At 42.7% G+C, this 19,697-nt stretch overlaps 2 protein-coding genes across 3 annotated transcripts; both read left to right on the top strand.

Annotated features, from left to right (window-relative positions):
* Positions 1-540: 540 nt before the first annotated feature.
* Positions 541-7,655, top strand: ganc (glucosidase, alpha; neutral C). The gene is made up of 25 exons (XM_037072419.1): positions 541-718; positions 1,001-1,060; positions 1,189-1,291; positions 1,533-1,660; positions 1,767-1,943; positions 2,050-2,071; positions 2,157-2,226; positions 2,864-2,960; positions 3,041-3,224; positions 3,343-3,481; positions 3,561-3,796; positions 3,881-4,007; positions 4,550-4,629; positions 4,806-4,949; positions 5,043-5,139; positions 5,234-5,335; positions 5,430-5,604; positions 5,727-5,795; positions 5,947-6,011; positions 6,106-6,182; positions 6,277-6,351; positions 6,431-6,544; positions 6,661-6,773; positions 6,917-7,020; positions 7,227-7,655. Exons 1-25 carry the CDS (start codon positions 687-689, stop codon positions 7,334-7,336), a joined length of 2,700 nt encoding a protein of 899 aa, XP_036928314.1. The 5' UTR covers positions 541-686; the 3' UTR covers positions 7,337-7,655.
* A 1,529-nt stretch (positions 7,656-9,184) lies between these two features.
* On the top strand, positions 9,185-19,667 carry capn3a (calpain 3a, (p94)). Of its 2 annotated transcripts, XM_037072420.1 has the most exons (21): positions 9,185-9,436; positions 9,912-9,981; positions 10,963-11,081; positions 11,421-11,554; positions 11,785-11,953; positions 12,083-12,166; positions 12,247-12,341; positions 12,467-12,544; positions 12,697-12,857; positions 12,940-13,109; positions 13,238-13,249; positions 13,367-13,575; positions 15,446-15,537; positions 15,735-15,844; positions 15,969-16,026; positions 16,272-16,336; positions 16,668-16,736; positions 17,062-17,140; positions 17,356-17,472; positions 17,816-17,874; positions 18,658-19,667. In XM_037072420.1, exons 1-21 carry the CDS (start codon positions 9,185-9,187, stop codon positions 18,682-18,684), a joined length of 2,229 nt encoding a protein of 742 aa, XP_036928315.1. In that variant the 3' UTR covers positions 18,685-19,667. The 2 variants fall into 2 exon arrangements, with proteins under 2 accessions (XP_036928315.1, XP_036928316.1); XM_037072421.1 differs by lacking the exons at positions 9,185-9,436; positions 9,912-9,981; positions 10,963-11,081 and having other exon boundaries at positions 11,436-11,554; positions 15,446-15,482; positions 15,767-15,844.
* The last annotated feature ends 30 nt before the right edge of the window (positions 19,668-19,697 follow it).

The following is a 19,697-nucleotide window of genomic DNA, read 5'->3' as shown; positions in this document are numbered from 1 at the left end:
AGCAAACTCCAAAAAACCTTTCACCTAGAAGACCCTGCTCTCCTACAACTTTAAAAAAGTAATATAATGCAGAATAAAAAAAAAAAATAGTTGTTGTTTAGGTTGATGGTCTGATCTATGCACAGAATGAATATAAAGGTTAAAAAAATCAAAAATATAAGCTTCATGATAGACAATTATAAAGACATATATGAAGATGAACATACTATGTATTAAGTAGATGGAATATATACATTTTTTGTGTGTTTTTCATTTAAAAAACAGTGGCATCATGTAAACAAACTTGTATTTAAAGGGTTAAAATCCTGAAAATGAATGAATACTAAGTATTTATCATCAGGACTGATGTTGGTTTAAAAAATGTAACTAAACTAAAAATGTAAGTGAAAGTTTAAAAATGATATTAATATATATATGTATATATATATGTTATCATAACAATTTGGTCTGAATGAGTCCCAATGCGCATGTTCCCAGGGTTTATTTACATGAAGGAGACGAGTGGATTCATAAAGTTTACTTTGAAAATCCACACCGGAAGTGTGGGGGGTGTGACGGCTGCTCGGTCCTGCAGCGTCACAGAGAGCTGACGAGTCAACACAGAAGAAGTAAGAGTTTATTCTCATTCCTGGAGACAACAAGCGGCTTGTACCTGCTCTGATTTTCTGCCTTTTTTTCTGCTCGAAATGTCGGAAGTGATCCAGCCACCACCTGTCAGGTAACCAGCAGCTGCTGTCAGACTTCTGATGTGTTACATGTGTGCAGACAGACACTGAGAGAGGTCAGGTGTCCATATAGTGTGTTTACAATGTGTTATTAATCATTGTCTATGTTTACATGACTGCATTACGAGTATCTTGTGCTTATTTGTGTGCAGATTTTAAGTGTCTTAATGTGTTAGATGACACATTATTTTGAAATAAGGTGTCCATGTGAGTAAAAGTGTAAATCTGTGCTTTATGTTGGTGTTTCTTTAGTTTTCTCTCTGCTTGCTCCTCAGTGCTGCTGTTCCTGCAGAGCAATCAAAGTTCAAGACAAGTGATGATGTCGCTTTCTACAAGTAGGTTTCATTCACAGATAATGTGTGTATTTATGTGATTAAGCACAATTACCTGACCTGTATGTGTGTGTGATCAGTTTCTTGTCGTCACTTTGAATTTCCTCATGTCTGGTCATGTTGTTTGTCAGGAGACAGGTCAGAGGTCCAAACCCGGAGTATCGCACCCAGTTGGACACCATGGTGCTGACAGAGAAGGAGGCCCGTTTTGAACTGTTGCAGCCTGACTCACAGGTCTGAACTCTTTGTATTTACTGGAAAACGAAAGTGAAGGGTGGTCTGTTTCCTGTTTTTTTGCACAAGTTGCCAGTATTTTTCTGCTGTCGTGCATATCTGAAGGACAATAAAGGTTATGATAAACCCAAACCCCCTCTTTAGCTGAAAAAATGCCTGATAACCTTCACTGGCATTGTTAAAAATGCAGATAAAACCTCCCTACAGTGTCTCAATAATTGACTTATTTTGATTTTCATAGAAGTCGCTGCTCCTTTCTGTGTTACCTTGCAAAAACAACACCGTAAGGATCCTAATCGACGAGCTCCAGCCCATTAAAGCACGCTATCGAGTTCCAGATGTGCTTGTGGGGGAACCAGAGGGAGAACGGTAAGATCTGCATCTGCAGCTCTTTGTCTGTGTTTAGTTGCACAGCTGTGACTCCCATGTTTGTTGGAGAAATCATTTATTATTCACTTCTGTCATCATGTGGCAGGATGAGAGTGGAGAGAAAGTCGAAGGACTCCGTCACCCTCTCCTGGTCTTCGGGGCGTCACCAGGTTCGTGTGTGGCATTTCCCCTTCCGTCTGGAGATCCTGTGCGAGGACGAGGTGATGGTTACGTTCAACTCTAAAGGCAAACTGTGGTTCGAGACTCTGCAGGATCCACCCAGGTGAGGCTGTCAGGTGACGGATGCTCACTGGAAAAACAAAACAACACATGAAGACTGGAATTAAATGAAATGTTCTTGTGTTTCTCCCCTTGTTGTTTGTCCTAAGGGCCACATCTGATAGTAGTGAGGTGAGATAATGTAATATTACTCCTTCTTAAAGCCTAATCTGGTCTATAAATACATTTCTTCTTCTTCTTCTTGTTTCTCTGGCAGCTTGAAGACGAACACACAAGTTCATTATGGAAAGAGACGTTCAAAACGTTTGTGGATATCAAAGCTAACGGTACTGTAACGCAGTTAAAGGTGCACTATGTAGTTTTTGGGAAGAAATTCTAATCAGAAGAGAAAGATCTTCTTTGAATGAAACAAACTGACCTTAAAGGAGACAATTTCATTCTGTTTTACTTTATTTATATGTGGCGGACCCTGCCACCTTTCTAGCATCAAACAGTGTTCTGGGGACCTTATTTTCTAGTTGAGAACAGCTTGTTTATTCAGTTATTGACAAAATAAATTATAAATATACATTTTTTTGATTACCTCATTGTATATAAATATTAAAATTCGGAGTTTGTCTTTGTACCTTTAACTGAGGAGGAATGTTGTGTGTGTTTCTCCGAGGCAGACATGATTCTATATTTTCAATATTATTTATGATTCAATCTTCTCATAATATGTATTATAATAACATAATAATAGTATTGACATAGCACCTCTCCTGAGGAATTTGACAAAATGAAACAAGGTTTTTGCAGGTGCTTAAAAAGTCCTCAAACCTTAAAAAACTTGAGTTCAAATCTGGGTATGAACGCATGAGATTGTGTGGAAAGTCAGAAATATTTAAAGTACACTGTAGTTTATTTGGAAAACCACAAAGAAACATGAATGAAAATTAAAATATACATCTTGTTTATGTCCAGGTCCCAGCAGCATTGGGTCAGATCTTTGTTTCCACGGGTTCAGTCACGTGTACGGGCTTCCAGAACATGCTGACGACCTGCAGCTCAGAGACACCAGGTAGCAAAGAATAAAGTTTATTCAGTAAAGTATCTATTTCTGTTTATTTGCATCATCATGTAATTGATTTCATTTCACAGAGATGGTGAACCGTATCGACTGTACAACTTGGATGTCTTCGCCTATGACGTGTACAGCCGCTTTGGCCTGTACGGGTCGGTGCCGCTGTTGGTTGCCCACAAGCCCGACAGGACTTTGGGTTTATTCTGGCTGAACGCATCCGAGACATATGTGAACGTTCACTACAGCCCACCTGAGCATCAGGTAACCCTTGTTCAAGTTGTTGTTCCCTTGTTGAAAAGTTAGAGAGGTGAAATTCTTCAATCAGATTCAACCAAATTGCACTTTCAAAACCACTTAAAAAACCCTTTAACTCACGCAGGATGACCAAACACCTCCAGTGAAAGAGATCCAGAAGCAGACTGACGTACACTGGCTGTCAGAGAGTGGTGTGATTGACTGCGTGGTTCTGCTCGGGCCCGGTCCACAGCAGCTGTTCTGCCAGTATGCTCAGCTGACAGGTGTGTCTGCAGCCTGAATGTATTTAAAATTTTAAAAAGTCAACCTCAGATCTTGAAAAGGATTATTTTCCTCTGTCAGGGTATCAAGCCCTGCCCCCTTTGTTTGCACTCGGGTACCACCAGTGCCGCTGGAACTACAACGACGAAGCTGACGTGAAGGCTGTCGACGCTGGATTTGATCAGCACGATATTCCGTACGACGTCATCTGGCTGGATATCGAGCACACGGATGGGAAGCGTTACTTCACCTGGGACCCTGATAATTTCCCTGAACCAGCTGCGCTGCAGCACCACCTGCAGAAGAAGAAGAGAAAGGTCACTGTCAGAATGCCTCGTGTGTTTACTGCCTCATTTGTTACACATTTATTCTGTTTTATCTTGTTTGTTTTTACCTTTCAGTTGGTAGTTATCAGTGATCCCCATTTCAAGTTTGATCCTGGTTGGCTGCTGTACAATGAGGCCAGAGAGGGCGGGCACTTTGTCCGGGACAGAGAGGGGCAGATCTATCTGGGCTCATGCTGGCCTGGTAATGTTTTTATTTAATTCTGAAAATAACAAAATGAAATCTCACTTAATGCCATGAAGCCTCTGAGAGACTGAAACTGCCATAATCAAAAGAAGATCAAGACGTAAATTGATATGCTCTTAAATGCACCAAAATGAATATTCAAAATAAAAGTAGGCTTAAGTTGATAGTTAGAGAATAAATAAATACATGGGGTGGATACAAGGCAAAAGGTGATTTACAGAAATAATACAGAAATGTATAATAGCAATAGCATAGCATATAAATATAATAAATGCAAGAATTAATTAATAAAATTGAAAATGTAAACAAAACAAATGAAAAAGAACTCAATTTATGTAACATTCATTTATTTTTAATATTATTTTTGGTGCAATATATGTCAGATTATTTTATTCAATGAGCCATTTATATATTTCTTGATTCACTTGGGCAGTTTCAGTTCTAAGAAATGTGATCAAATAATCATCACATTTCTTAAGATATAACAGTCTTTGAGCCGTTTCCTCTCTAATTAGATTTTTTGATAACTTCTCCCACAGGTGCGTGCTCTTACCTTGACTTCACTAATCCAGACACTCGAGCGTGGTACTCCAGATGTTTCAGCCTGGAAGAGTACAAGGTAAGTAAGAAATTCACAAGTCAATACTAGTGTGTACTTTATATGCAACCCCATTAATCGCTAAGACCCAACAGGATACAATCTAGTTGATGATGTTGAATCGTGTCACATGTCTCTGCTTTATAGCGTATGGAGATCAGTTTTGTTGTGGTTTAACTGTTCATTGTCTGATTCAGGGATCAACGCCATCGTTATTTCTGTGGAACGATATGAATGAACCGTCTGTGTTCGGTGGGCCGGAGCAGACGATGCCAAAGGACGCAGTGCATCATGGGGGCTGGGAACACCGGGAGTTGCACAACCTGTACGGCTTCTACCAGGTGATTTAACTTGACGCAACAGGGATATAGTTTCCATGTTTGTAATCTAACGTTTTAACATTCGATTGTGATTTCTCCCTTGTTGTCTCACAGCACATGGCCACAGCCGAGGGTCTGATAGCTCGCTCGGGGGGCTCAGAGAGACCTTTCGTCCTCACACGCTCCTTCTTCGCTGGGTCACAGAGATATGGTACATTTTTTAAAATGGAAAATAAACTGCGATGTTTTCATGGTTGTGTCCTGAACTGCACTGTCTTCTGGGATTAAACTTGTTGGGGATGCAGGAGCGGTCTGGACCGGTGACAACGTCGCCACGTGGGAATATCTGAAGATCTCGATTCCAATGATTTTATCTTTAAGCGTCACAGGGATAGCATTTTGTGGAGGTGAGCTTAGTATAATTCACTGTTAATTTCTTTAGATATTAAATTATACCTATGATTTTTTTTTTTGTGTCTGATATTTTCCTCTTTGCTTCAGCCGATGTCGGTGGGTTTTTCCGGGACCCTGAGCCGGAGCTGCTGGTGCGCTGGTACCAGGCCGCCGCTCTGCAGCCATTCTTCCGAAGTCACTGCGCCATATGGTCGAAGCGTCGGGAGCCCTGGCTGTTTGGAGAGGAGGTCACCGCTGCAATCCGCACTGTGATCAAACAGAGGTGCGTTAAAGGTGTTCTCAGACATGCGTTATAAATCTGTAATGTGTTTCTGACTTTTCTTTTCTAATGTTTAAACAATCCCAGGGCAGAGGCGGGTTTTGAACTCTCTTGTCTGTACTCAGGTACTGTTTGCTGCCCTTCTGGTACACTCTCTTCTACCAGGCTCACACCTCAGGTCTGCCTCCACTCAGGTAAGTGCTGCTGCCATCTGCTGCTCAGTGGAAGTACTGTAAACCCGAGAAACCCTCTGTAGCTTCAGGCACGAGAGATCAGCGACTTTTAGCGAAGTTTTAAATGTGCACAAAACATTTAGAAATGCTCATTTTATTTAAAACTGTACAGACCTCTGTGGGTGGAGTTCCCGAGAGAGGAGAGCACCTTCAGCATGGACAACCCGTATATGATTGGTGATAAATGCTTTTTTTATTTTTGCATCTTCTTTCAGTGTACACTGGAGTTTTTTATTTCTCTCTTGGTTTAACTGTCTCTGACATCACGCAGGTGGAGCTCTGCTGGCCTGTCCTGTCATCAAACCAGACGTGGAAGAAATCAAAGTCTTACTTCCAGGATCTGATGAGGTAAATCAACCACCAGGTACCATATTTATATGTTTTGATGTGTTCACGATACACCTCAGTGTGGATGTTGTATTAAGGTTTGTCTCTCTTGTAGGTGTGGTATGATGTCCACTCTGCAGAGTCGTATAAAGGAGGCAGGACTCTGAGTCTTCCAGTCACCCTGGACACAGTGAGTGTCCATCAGTAGTTAAAGCCAGATGTTATATTCTGGAAGTTGACACTGATTTCCTGGTGTTTCCTCTGCGCAGGTTCCTGTGTTCCAGCGAGGCGGCTCGGTGGTCTGCAGGTCGGTGGGAAGTGGCTCCTGTACGGCCGAATACAAGGAGCTCCCCCTCAACATCACTGTGGCCCTCAGCTCTCAGGTGAGCGAACCTGGCTTTCGCTGACATTGATTGTAGTTGTATTATGAGGGCTGGCGCCTGTGACATTTGCATCATTTAATTAGTATATTCCTGACGGCGGTCCGTTCTCTCTGCAGGGTCTTGCTGATGGTGAGCTGTACCTGGACGACGGCCACTCCTTCAGCTACCGGGACAGAAAGGCCTTCTGTCTGCGCAGGTTCAACATGCTGTCAGGCCGTCTGCTCTGCCGGTGAGTCATAAGTCACACCTCCGAAATGAAGGATCCAGTTTTAGACCACATGTGAAAAGAAGCTGAGGGCTCGAACTATTTGAGTTTCTGAACTGAGAACACTTCACACGTGGTGATTTGATATCTGTCGTCGCGTTTCGCAGTCCTGCCAGTGAAGAAGGAACGTTCGACTGTGATACGGTGATTCAGTCGGTCACCGTCCTCGGGGTGAAGAAGAAACCGTCCACAGTGGTCGTGCATCTGTCAGGTGAGGAACATCTGCCAAACAACTATAGTAGCACCTTTAAAAGCAGAGTTTACAAAGTGCCACGCCAGACATGGCGAGAACAGCGTGCGACAAACACTCAGGCCAAACAATAAGCAGACAGGACAACAATACACAATACAAATAAGAGAAACAGAAGCAATAAAAGACGTTAAATATTTATATATATCTTTTGTTTGTATCTCCAGGTGCAAAAGATTCCTCTGCTGCTTTTCAGTACACGGAGTCCAGCCGCATGCTGACAGTGAGCGACCTGAACCTCAGAGTGACAGAAGACTGGGAGATACAGATACTGTAGGTTTACTGTCAACGTCACTGATTATCACTCCAATGGATTTCTTATACAAACACATGTGTATTTAACATATGTCTCAAAACCAGCACTTGAGGGAAATTATGCACCACAATAATTCTATTTTTAATTATTTAATTGTATTTGATTTCAGATTAGATTTTTTGAGCCCACTGAATTCTGTATTTCTTTTAACACAAGTTGACTGAAGAGAAACATCTTAATCTGTGAATTATGAAATTGTAATAATCAAAGAGAAACTGTGTTTTTTAAAGTTGTTGAGTGAAAGTTTACTGAATAAATGTCAAACTGATTTCACTCGTAACAAACCCTCATTTATTTCTAACATCTTGTCATGCTATGTTAATACCTTGTGCGTTGTGTGGGTGTGATGTGTGACCTGACTTAACCCTCCTAACTCCAGATGTTCGCTTACTTAAGAGTGATATAGAGTGGTACAATAAGAAATGCTTGAATAAACCAAATTTCTATTAGATACTAAAAGGAAATAGTGTGTCGTGATCGTGTTGGACCTTCATATAAAGTGAGATGTGTTCAGCAGAAATATTCATGGATTATCAACCACTTGCATGACTATAAAGACTTTTTAATTGTTTAAAAAGAGAGTATCTGGGAGGTTTTATTGTGGTTTTTTATCTCTACATGTATTTTCTATCCAAAGCACACCTCTAACAAACTCAATTTGAGTCCAGGAAGCACTCACATTATTACATTTTTTTAAAAGCAAAAGAAAATGGAAAGGATGAAAAGAGACCGAGACTGACCTTTTTTGTCAGATTGTTGGCTCTGATGCAACATCCTCTCACACAATAAACTGCCCACAACATAATCTTGATTGATATCCTTTAAACAATCAAATAATCTGAATCTGCAGAAAAACAAATTAAATTTATCTAATAAGTGTCATGAAGAAAAGATATAACGAATAAACTCAAAAGTATCTCAAAATGAATTGTACTTGACACTAAGATTATCATTCTTACTACGGATGAGTTACAAATATTGTTCATCTTTGATATCTAATAATCAGCAGTGGACCTGAAAAAGCCAAATCGGTCGACCTTAGTTTTTTGTTTTTCAGGGTGGTTCCCAAATTTTGAGGTATTCTGCATTTTGTTTCTCCACCTGAATGTGAGTCACACCTGAAAGGAAGCACCACCTCCGAATCATCACATCAAGACTGATTGTTGTGATTCTTGATGATGATCCACCACACACACATCCAGTACAAGGACGAGGTGATTCATCTACTGTACGCTGGGAGTGAATTTGTACTTTTCCCCAGCAGAGCGCTAAAAATGGATGATACTCCTCTTGATAGCATTAGCCTGCTGTGGTTATGCTGAGACTGCTCAACGCTGAGCTCCATTGAGAAGAGGTTTAAAGGGGTTGAATGCCTTCTGCTGAGGCAGGGCATCTACCGACCACTCTTTACATGCCCTCTGGCTCGGCCCGCTGGCCTTTGTGTCACCCAACAATGATGGCAACGTATCACTACAGCCAGGGAGAGATCATTGTCCACCTCTGACCAATGGGAGGGCAACAAATAGACGTTTATGTGAAATGTGAGTTTTTGTGCATATGTGTGTGTGTGTATGTGTATGGTAATGCAAAGGTGAATGCACGTGGAGTGAATGTCTCTTTCACAGCGAGCTTTTGCATCTGCTCTGTGACGAAGGGGAGGGGGACGTCACACAAAGAAGGAGCCAATCAGACATTAGCCGTTTGGATTTATGCCAGGGTTTTTAGGCTTGTAAGACTTTAGTACAAGTGGCAAAAGCCAGTTTTTTTTTTAAAAAAAAAAAAAAAAGAAAAAAAGCCAGCAGAGACAGGATGCCCTATACACCGTCTGGCTTTTTCTGCGACCGGTTGATCCGGGAACGAGAGAGGAGAGACGGGGAAGGGTCTCTGAACAAGCCCCTCCGCTTCAACAGCCAGGACTTCAGCGTCCTGAGACAGGAGTGCCTTGGGAGGAAGACCCTGTTTGAGGATGACTCTTTCCCAGCCACTGTGGAGTCTTTGGGCTTCAAGGAGCTCGGACACAAGTCCAACAAGGTCAAGAACATCGTCTGGAAGAGGCCCAAGGTAGGAGGAGGGGGGGATACATCGGGTTGGCACACAGGACCTACACACAAAGTTTAATAAAGAGGAGATGGATCACACATGTGGGAGGTGGGACGTTATTTTTGACACGCAATGACATCAAACCTGCACGGAAAACTGCTGCTGCTGCTGTGGGATCTGACCTGGAGATGCTGATGGGATTAAAACACTCGCCGCCTGTCCGACATGGATGGACTGGAACTAAGTTTCCTTAGAGATCTGATCACAATTCTTGGCTGAATGACTCTTAATATAAAGGATGTGTTTTATTATCCATTTACAGATGCTTAAATTGTCAGTATCAAGTATCAAGTTCATCTCAGAGAGTTTAACAATATGTACAGAAGGTGACGCAAAAGCCGCCAACTAGCTGAATCAGATGCACCAGCAGCTCTCAGATGGATTATTGCTCCTTCTTTTGCTGAAGTTAACTGTGTTTGTTTATCGTTGTCTACAGGAAATCTGTGAGAACCCTCAGTTCATTGTTGGAGGAGCCAGTAGGACAGACATCTGCCAGGGAGATCTTGGTAAATTATACCTTCTATCTAACACTTTGGGAACATTAATTGCATCATAGCATCACAGTGCTGGCTGACACTGACATTTCGTGCAGTATTACTTCGATTTTTTTTTTTGCACCAGACTACAATGAAGCAGATGAAAAGGAACGTTTTCAATGATGCTTGACTTGTGAATACGTTAAAATAACAACAACGGAACATCTGTAGAGGGACTGAAAGGAGGGAATCCATTTAAAAACATGTGAATGCTGTTCTGTCATTGTTTTCTGGCGCTTTGATTGTTTCTAGGTATTGTTAAAAGTCACTGACAGAAGCAAAATTACACAAGGAATTTGGGGGGAAAAGGGTGGTTACAACAAAAAGAGTGTGACAGGACTGTGCGAGGTTATACATGTTGTATTCAACAGGCAAACACAGTCTGTATTCAGGCAGCTTTGGAGGGTGACAGGGGAGCAAAATATCCCAATCGATCCCCCGCACACGGCCTCTCTGCCTGCAGCGGCCTCCCCATATTGTGCTTATTCTTTTGGAAGGGAATCCAACCAGCAGCACTTCTCATTGTTGTCCAGTTCAGACTGCAAATAAAGGGGACCAAAGGGACAAAGGTCCTGGCAGACGCTGTTAACCTGTTGAAAAACTTACATTGTTTCCAGCCCCGCAGCTGTCACACACACACACACACACACACACACACACACACACACACACACACACACACGAACACCTGGACAATCAGGAAACACAAACGTCAGCACTCGGCAGCGATCTTTCTCCTCCAGCAAAAACAAAATATGTGGCAGAGAATAAGTGTTGAGAGTGAAATCACAAGAGTGTTTAATCAGATGTTGGTTAAAAGTTACAACGCTTCACCTCAAGTTCTGTTCAAACACATTATAAAACTATTGGCTACGTATGAGTTTCTCTCCTGTATCACAAGACAGTAAAGTTGTCTGTGTGAATTGAGATGAGCTGGTTCTCTGTGTGCAGGTGACTGCTGGCTGCTGGCTGCCATCGCCTGTCTCACCTTGAACGAGAAGCTTCTGTACCGCGTTGTTCCCCAGGAGCAGAGTTTCTCAGAGGGATATGGCGGCATCTTCCACTTCCAGGTCAGAAAACATCCCAGCTGTCCATACGCACACAGTCTACAACCCAATATTCACTCCTTTTGTTTTTTTTTAGCATTTTATCCTCCTTAAAGCAGCGACAAGGAAGGTATATTTTGATTTAGTGCCCGACCACCAGACTACAGAGCAGCTTCTGTCCTCAATCCATCCTCAAAAAATTTTAGATTTTAGTTTTGACCAGCTGATATGCATTAAGATTACTGAGCCGTATGAGGATAGAAATATTCTTTAGTGGACATGTAACATAAGATAATATTATAAGAGATAATCCTGTCAGTCCTTTGATCCTCAGCATTGTTTCTACTCCTTCCTGCCCTTCAGTTCTGGCGTTATGGCGACTGGGTCGATGTCGTCATTGACGACCGCATCCCGACCTTCAACAACCAGCTGGTCTTCACTAAGTCCGCCGAGAGGAACGAGTTCTGGAGCGCCCTGCTGGAGAAGGCCTATGCCAAGTGAGAACCACTCTGTTTTATCCTGTGTTGGAGGATAGAAGAGCTTCTTCATTTCATTGAGGGCTTTTTGTTTTTTAAACAGGGTCAGGAACTACACAGAGCACCTTTGTTGTTTTACTGGACTGCAGATTTGTCATTTAGACATGCAGGCTAAGACGATAGCAGCACAAGAGTCAGAGTAAAGTAACACAAACTTAAAATAAAACTGATTTGTGCTCCCCTCCGTCCAGGCTTCACGGCTCCTACGAGGCCCTGAAGGGTGGAAACACCACCGAGGCCATGGAGGATTTCACCGGTGGAGTCACTGAGTTCTACGAGATGAAGGAGGCTCCCAAAGAGCTCTACAAGATCATGAAGAAAGCTCTGGAGAGAGGCTCCCTCATGGGCTGCTCCATCGATGTGAGTCAGGCATTTTGAGGAGAAAAGTCCAAAGTGAAAAAGCTTCATCTCGCTGACTTCTTCTTGTCGAAACAAGTCATTTGATATGTGTTAGCACACCGGTCCAACATGTGCTCTGTGTGTCTGCAGTCTCTGGTTCCTGCTCGTTTTGAGACTCGCACCGTGACGGGACTTGTGAAGGGTCACGCCTACTCTGTGACAGCAGTGGAGGAGGTAAAGCTCATCGATCACAAGCCGAATGGTCCGATACAGTTCAAATGTAACAGTCTCCACTGTTTTCATCTTTCTCACAGTGCAAAGCGTCGCAGCACAAGGAGGCCAAAGTCCGTCTGGTGCGTCTCAGGAACCCGTGGGGTCAAGTGGAGTGGAACGGTCCCTGGAGTGACAAGTGAGGAGATTTTAACCATCTTTGCTCGTCATTAACTGTTTAATTTTTAGCCCTACTTCTCCGTTTTTTGCTCCGATCTAGAGTTTGATGATTGAACGTGTGTGTTTGCCTTTTTCTGCCAACAGCTCTAAGGAGTGGGCCACGCTCTCCAAGTCTGAAAAAGAGAAGCTGCAGCACCAGAGTGCCGAGGATGGAGAGTTCTGGTGAGTCGCATCTTTAACAGTTTACCTACAGCTGTGAGAAATGGATGAAGGCTCTGAGTTTTGAGAAGATGGTTTCATTATTCATCTTTCAGAGCTGTCAAAACTGTGACGCCACATCTAGAAATGTCCCGATCTCTTCTCTGTCCGTCTAGGATGTCATTCGAGGACTTCAAGAAGAACTACACCAAGATCGAGATCTGTAACCTCACCCCCGACGCCCTGGAGGACGACAAGATTCACAAGTGGACGGTTTCTGTGAACGAAGGTCGCTGGGTGAGAGGCTGCTCCGCTGGAGGCTGCAGGAACTATCCAGGTACCTGAGTCACACCTTTTCTCACAAACTGAAGCGCTCCGAACAAATAAAACTGCTAATGCTACACCTGTGAAATCTGCAGACACTTTCTGGACTAACCCTCAGTACCGCCTCCGTCTGCTGGAGGAGGACGACGATCCCGAGGACAACGAAGTGGGCTGCACCTTCGTGGTGGCTCTGATGCAGAAGAACAGGCGGAAAGAGCGCAAGATGGGAGCCAACCTGTTCACCATCGGATTCGCCATTTACGAGGTGTCCTGCTCTTGATCAGCAGATTTTATAGCACTGGTTGCACTTCTTTCTTTGTGACATGTTCCATATTTATACACCACCATCATTAATAACTTTAAAACCCTGATGTTGCCTCTGTCTCTCTACAGGTGCCAAAGGAGGTAAGTAACACAGTTTGTCTTTATTATATTCATTTCTACTATCTTTACCAGTTGTTATGCAACAGTCCTGAAGTTGACTAACCTACGAGAGTGTGAATACGACTGTTTCCCCTCCAGATGCACGGGAACAAGCAGCACATGCAGAAAGACTTCTTCCTGTTCAGCTCCTCCAAAGCTCGCTGCAAGTCCTACATCAACCTGCGCGAGGTGACCCAGCGCTTCCGCCTGACCCCGGGAGAGTACGTCATCGTTCCCTCCACGTACGAGCCGCACCAGGAGGGAGAGTTCATCCTGCGAGTCTTCTCTGAAAAGAGGAACACCTCAGAGTGAGTGGGTGAGGGGGATCAGGGCGGCCTGCAGGGGGCGAGCTGGGCAAGAGGAGGGCATTCGTTACCTCCCCCCCAGCAACAATAATGAAGCTAGATGTGTTTGTTAGTAGATTCTTCTCACAGTCTATTGATGTTGTTTCTATGTTTATCAGTAGGGCTGGGTATTAAAATACAACATGTGTCAGAACTATGTCAAGTCTTGGCGCTTTTAGGTAAAATTAAAATAGGAAACTGGGATTCACATCAAGATCAAGAGCTTGTTTTGATAAATGATGTTGAGGTCCCTGTAATAAACGCTAGTATAAAGGTAATAATCCAACAAATTGTTTCTAACAGCATTACAAACATATTCATTGAATTTAACTAACTGATCTAATCATTGTTAAACTCCTACTAAGATCGTTTGTTAAGTAGAAATGTCAAAATTGGGCCAGTTATTATAAAGACCTTGATACAAAGTGTTTTTTCTTCTTTATGTTTAAAAAACAAGTTGTGATTTTCACCTCACAAAGAGATGCGACGCTACTCAGGGTTGCAACTATTGATTATTTACATTATTGATTCATTCCTCCGATATTTTCTCAAATAATCCAACCAGTCAACTGTCCAGTAATCCAGCAACACAGTTTCCCAGTCGAGGGAGTCTTCAAATGTCTCATTTTGTCCAACCAACTGTTATAAACTTTAAGATATTAATTAGGTTGAGGACTCAAATGATAAAACGGTTTTAGCTGCACTTGATTCCTTTAAAACCAAAACTCTATTTCTTCTGAGAGTCATTTTGTTCTCATTGGTACCATTCCTCTATATGAAGCTGAAATCATGACTAGGCGATTCTATTGGCCATTTTTCTGCACAAGAGCAAAAGAAGATCTGTGTTTTAAACATCAGTAAACCTAAGTGTCTTATTTTTAAGACACTGTATGAAACAGAAAGTTCAAATAAGCCACAGTAGATACATCTCCAATGATACCCAGCCCTACTTTTCATTTTTAAAGTAGCAGCAGCAGGATTGAGTTAGCCTAGAAAATACAGAGTTTAATGGTGATTGTGGGGGTGTTTGTGTGTTTGTTTCTGAGGGTGGGGGCTTTGGTGGGTGGGACAAAAACCGCCAAGAACGAACGATTTTAACGGCAATTTGATTTGTAGAACTGGAAGAAATCGGCCCCAGTTCGAAGCTGTTATGGAATCTTTTTTAGGACAAGCGACTTCAGATATGGGCATGCACCGGTAAACTTTCAAAAATATTCAATACTGCATGCTCAAGCCTCCACAAACATCCACCCACCGTCCCTCCGCCTGCTGCCCTGGAGGACCAGACAGCTCGCAGAGCCCGGCTGCACTCTGATGGACCAGGACCCGGCTGTGCATCAGGGCTGCGGGACGGATGTGAACAGCAAACAGCTCACCATTTTGTTTTTGCTAATCATAATAACATCAGTAGCTTTAGTTCAAATCTACTTGAACACCAGAAGGGTGTGAGTCATTCATTCATTTACAAACTTACTTTAAGGCTAATTTAAAGTGTAAAATCAAGAGGACGACACCTTCTGCAACCAAGACGGCCCAAAATACGAACAATCAAGAGACAGTTCTCTTGACTGGAAGAAGAACAGGTGGTACTCGACTAACAGATCTTACTTGCAGCTTTAATTGTGGAATCATTTTTGCCCTTTTTTTAGTCCAGCGTGAGTATGAAACAAATGCCTGTTTGAGTCTCAGGAGATCAAACTTATTTAAGTGTTCTGTTGAATTCCTGCTGAGAATAACATGGTTGGCTGTAGTGAACAGATGAGTGCACAGGCTTGTGCTCCAGATGAGATGTTGTTGTCAGCATCGTGACTGCTGTTTGTTCGTCTTCATCCAGGGAGATAGAGAACAGGATCGAGGCTGATCATCCAGTGGTGAGTGCGTTTCTTTGCTTTTGCACTTGGAAAAGATCTCCAGCATTCTGTTTTTTAACAACAAGTGTGCAAATCCCCATTTTACATCTGAGCAATTAAAGGGAATCCTTCCATTTTAGTTTCTTCCTTAATCCTGATAATATAATCAAGATTTCTAACACATAGGAGGATTTAATGTGCTGAGTGATGGGTCAAAAATAAAGTTTTTCACAGATTTTTCCTTTCACATCTTCTCCCTCTCGTCTCTTTCTCTCTTTCTACTTCGTGGCTCCATGACGTCTCAGCCGGCGCCGGCCTCAGCGGGGGAAGAGAGCGAGGAGGACCAGCAGTTCAGGACTATTTTTCAGGAGATAGCCGGCGAGGTGAGTACAAAACCAAGCATGACGTCGCCCTCAGGTAAATTCTGTGTATTCAGTGAGTGAGATTTGAATTGTCGTCTCGTCTCTTCTTCTACTGTTTCCTCCTCCGCTCTGGTCTCTGTCACAGGACATGGAAATCACAGCCAACGAACTGAAAAACGTTCTCAACAGAGTGATCACCAAACGTGAGTCCGAAATAGGTATTTTCCCTCGTATGTGTTGTGCATTTTCGTCGCCTGTTGCTCTAACATTTCCACTTGTCGGATCGATACTCCCACACTCATCATCAGAACAGCATCATTTTCCTCCATCACTGTGATTGAGAGACTCCTAGAAAAGGACGCCAGAAATTACATACTGTGCATTTAATTGATGGGGAAAATGTTTTCTAGCTGGATGAAGAATCACGTCAGTCTGTGTCTCCCTCCAGATAAGGACCTGAACACGGAGGGCTTCAGCCTGGAGAGCTGCAGGAGCATGATTGCTCTGATGGACGTATCCTTTGTATCGAGTGCTTCGGGCTGGCTGTGTTGTCTGTAGGAGGCACACCCTGCCGAGACCCATGGCGGGGTCTGTGATGGACGCTCACAGGGCCTAGGCCGCATGATCACAGTGATGAATCATACGCTTTTTTAATGTGATGGACAACACGCTAAATCCTCCCGTGGTCCACATGATAAGAGTCTCTTACTGACATAAAACTCAATCCACTTTGTGGGAAAGCTGATGTTTCACAGACCGACACTGGAACAGGAAGCAGGTTGTTTTGTGAGTGGACACCGACTGATATGTTGGACGGTTCTGGTCTTAACTGCTTGTGTTTTAGATGGATGGGACAGGCAGACTCAACCTTCAGGAGTTCAGACATCTGTGGAATAAGATCAAACAGTGGCAGGTGGGAATTCAGTTTTACTTCTCTCTCATTCTATAAAAGAGCAGTTACACTTCACAACATCATTCACAGCCTTTTATTGTACGGGACAAGAATCAACTCCTACGTATGTGCACTGAGTTGTTTTGCCCACTTTCTGCCTGTGTTGCAAGAATATCTGCAGCTCATTAAGGTCAATACCAGACGCTCCGTGGCTCAAATACTAAGTGATTTTAGAAAAATATGAGAAATTTCGAACATGATGATTACAAATGACTTGAGGACTCCAGGTAATACTCGTCCCGGCCTTTAGTCTGCAAGTATAAAGTTCACACTTTCTCTCTTTCAGGGAATCTTTAAGCACTATAACGCCGACCAGTCTGGTAGCATCAACAGTTACGAGATGAGGAATGCTGTCAATGATGCAGGTAACTCTCTCAGTCACGATTTCAAAAATGCAGATTTATGTTGTTATAATACAGAAACAGTTTTATTAGTCTTCAAAAACTTGGTACAGACTTCACAAGTTTGATTAAAGGCAGTAGGCTTTAATTCAGTGTGTGCTGCAGATGAACCTACAGCTTGAACTCATCCTCTAAATGTTCTTGTCACTGTACAGTCATGTGTCTTGTGTCCCGCTCAGGCTTCCGTCTCAACAACCAGCTGTACGACATCATCACCATGCGCTACGCCAACGAGAACATGAACATCGACTTCGACAGCTTCATCAGCTGCCTGGTTCGGCTCGAAGCCATGTTCAGTAAGTCAGTGCACCGTTACTAACATCTTGTGTAGAAGCTGCGGTGTCTTCCAGTCTTGCATCCGTATTTCACTGTGTGTCTTAATATGTTTCTGTTTTTTTGTGTATTTGAGTTTCAGTCCAAGCTGTCTGCCACCTCCATTGGAAAGATTTTAATGTGAAAATACACTTTTTATCAGCCTTATTCACGAAGTCTGATCATATGAACGGGTCCTTCAACAATCCACTCTCCTAACCCGCTGTTAATGTTTTGTATAAAGCACCATCCGGGTTGAGTTTGGTTTGAATTTACAGGCTCTTGTGTTGAATCAGAGATGCAGCGTGATGTCTTTTTTCTCTTCAGGGGCGTTCCAGGCCTTTGATCAGGATGGAGACGGTACAATCAGGCTCAGTGTCCTGGAGGTAAGAGCGACGACAACATGCCAACTGTGAAGTCGCTTCACAAAACTTGGATAAGAGTTAGTGGAGTAAAAAGTACAACATTTGCCTCTGAGCTGTCATGCAGTTGAAGTATAATGGTACATTTATTTACATTTCACCACTGGTTATCTGACATAGAAGGGATTTTTGAAGCAGTATTGGATGAAGTATTTACTTAAATATATAAATCACAACACACGCAGGAAGAATAGGAATTGTATAAAACTGCTGGTACAAAACACAACATAAATGGCTTATTTGTGCCTCTGTAGGTTAAAAAATAGTAGAAGAGGAACTAGAGAAAAAGTTTTAGTCTGGGAAAAAACTCCATGATTAAACTTTTATATTTAAAAGAAAATTAAACTTCTTTGCCTGAAATAAACATAAATATTGTCTAAGATTCGCAACTTTCATTGGAAAATGTCAGAGGATTTCTGAGTTTTTTTCTTGCAGGTTTGTGACTTGGTAATTGGAAATTCTCGTACATTTCTGACCAATCATGGACATGTTTCTCAGAATATTACCCCTCTCTCCTGGCTCCTATAATCGCCTATAATACAACACTATACATCACTCCCAAGAGAGTTTTAATCTTACTCTAATTGGCAGTGGATGATATGATAATTGTGAGGTTTAGTCAACAAAAGTAGAGTTTAGCGGAGCTTATTTAGTTCCTCAACTGTAATTTGAGTGAAATCCAGCCACAGTAAAAAAGGACTAAACACCAGACTTATTACTCAGTGTCTCCCTCCTCTTCATCCCCAGTGGCTCCAGTTGACCATGTACGCCTAGACAGGCCACCTTCTCCCAGGTGAGCTCCACTCCACACGAGGACCAGACCTGCCAGCCGTTACCTCAACATTCAGTGTGCCCGATCGTCGTTAGCTCTCATCCACTTCACCTCCCCCTCAAGTCCCAACATCCTGCTTCTTCCATCTTCACCTCTTCAGTTTTACTTGCCTCTATCTCGGTCTCAGGCATTTCCTTTTCTCTGCTCTTGTCCTCCCATTACCATCGAAAAAAAACAAATATCAGTCTTGAAAAACACTTGTACGGTACTTTTCTCAGGCATCAAACACACACAACCTCTTTTTTTTTTCTGTCACAATACCTCACAGACCTCCATCTAACAACCCCCCTTTGTGTTCTTCTTCTGTTATCAAACTGAGCAGCAAGGTCATTTTTTTTTCCTGTATTCATTCCCGTGAACTGGGCTCTCTGGTGGACAGTGAATAAACTTGTGAATCACTCTAACATCCCGTTATACTTCTGATAAAACACCAACAACACTTTCTGCATGGTCTCCTCAGGCCTCCCAAACACAATCTCTCTGCCCCGCATCTTGTTTTTAATCACTTATTTTTGTGAATTAAACGATCCTGCTTGGATGTTTGTGGGCTCTCAGTAATCAGTCACGTCACCAGTCGGCAAATCTCAGGCTTCTTTTGTTCATCTCAACGCCCCCCCGCCACCCCGCTCTCCTCTCCCCTTCCTCCTCCTCCTCCTCGACAACATGTCCAAGTCTGCCTGTGTTTCAGCTCTTCATGTGGATGGATGAGATTTAAGAACAAAACTGTGGAGCTGACAAGTTTTTACAAAGAAACATCGACGTTCGAGGTTCAGATATGGATTTGAAAGAATATGGCTAATGGGTTGGACTGCAGCTTTTTTGTGATTTTTTTTTTCCTTCTTCCTATTAAGGCTTTGGTCAAAATGAGTGTACTGCAATTTTTAACCATTTTAACCCAATAAATAAATTTGTAGTTATTGGTTTGACTGCGTTACCAGTACATTTGATGTGATAT

This window comes from Acanthopagrus latus, chromosome 16 (assembly GCF_904848185.1).
Source record: "Acanthopagrus latus isolate v.2019 chromosome 16, fAcaLat1.1, whole genome shotgun sequence".
Lineage (NCBI taxonomy): Eukaryota > Metazoa > Chordata > Actinopteri > Spariformes > Sparidae > Acanthopagrus > Acanthopagrus latus.
Note: the sequence above shows the minus strand (reverse complement) of the source record. Positions and strands in the feature narration are given on the sequence as shown.

Bases quoted from the DNA above. Each gene is read 5' to 3' on its own strand.
- capn3a (XM_037072420.1), top strand. From the start codon at position 9,185: ATGCCCTATACACCGTCTGGCTTTTTCTGCGACCGGTTGATCCGGGAA. The intron at 11,082-11,420 runs GTCAGAAAACAT...CCTGCCCTTCAG, and splicing joins GCGGCATCTTCCACTTCCAG to TTCTGGCGTTATGGCGACTG. The intron at 12,342-12,466 runs GTGAGGAGATTT...TTCTGCCAACAG, and splicing joins AACGGTCCCTGGAGTGACAA to CTCTAAGGAGTGGGCCACGC.
- ganc (XM_037072419.1), top strand. From the start codon at position 687: ATGTCGGAAGTGATCCAGCCACCACCTGTCAG. The intron at 5,796-5,946 runs GTAAGTGCTGCT...AAAACTGTACAG, and splicing joins TCAGGTCTGCCTCCACTCAG to ACCTCTGTGGGTGGAGTTCC. The intron at 6,545-6,660 runs GTGAGCGAACCT...TTCTCTCTGCAG, and splicing joins CTGTGGCCCTCAGCTCTCAG to GGTCTTGCTGATGGTGAGCT.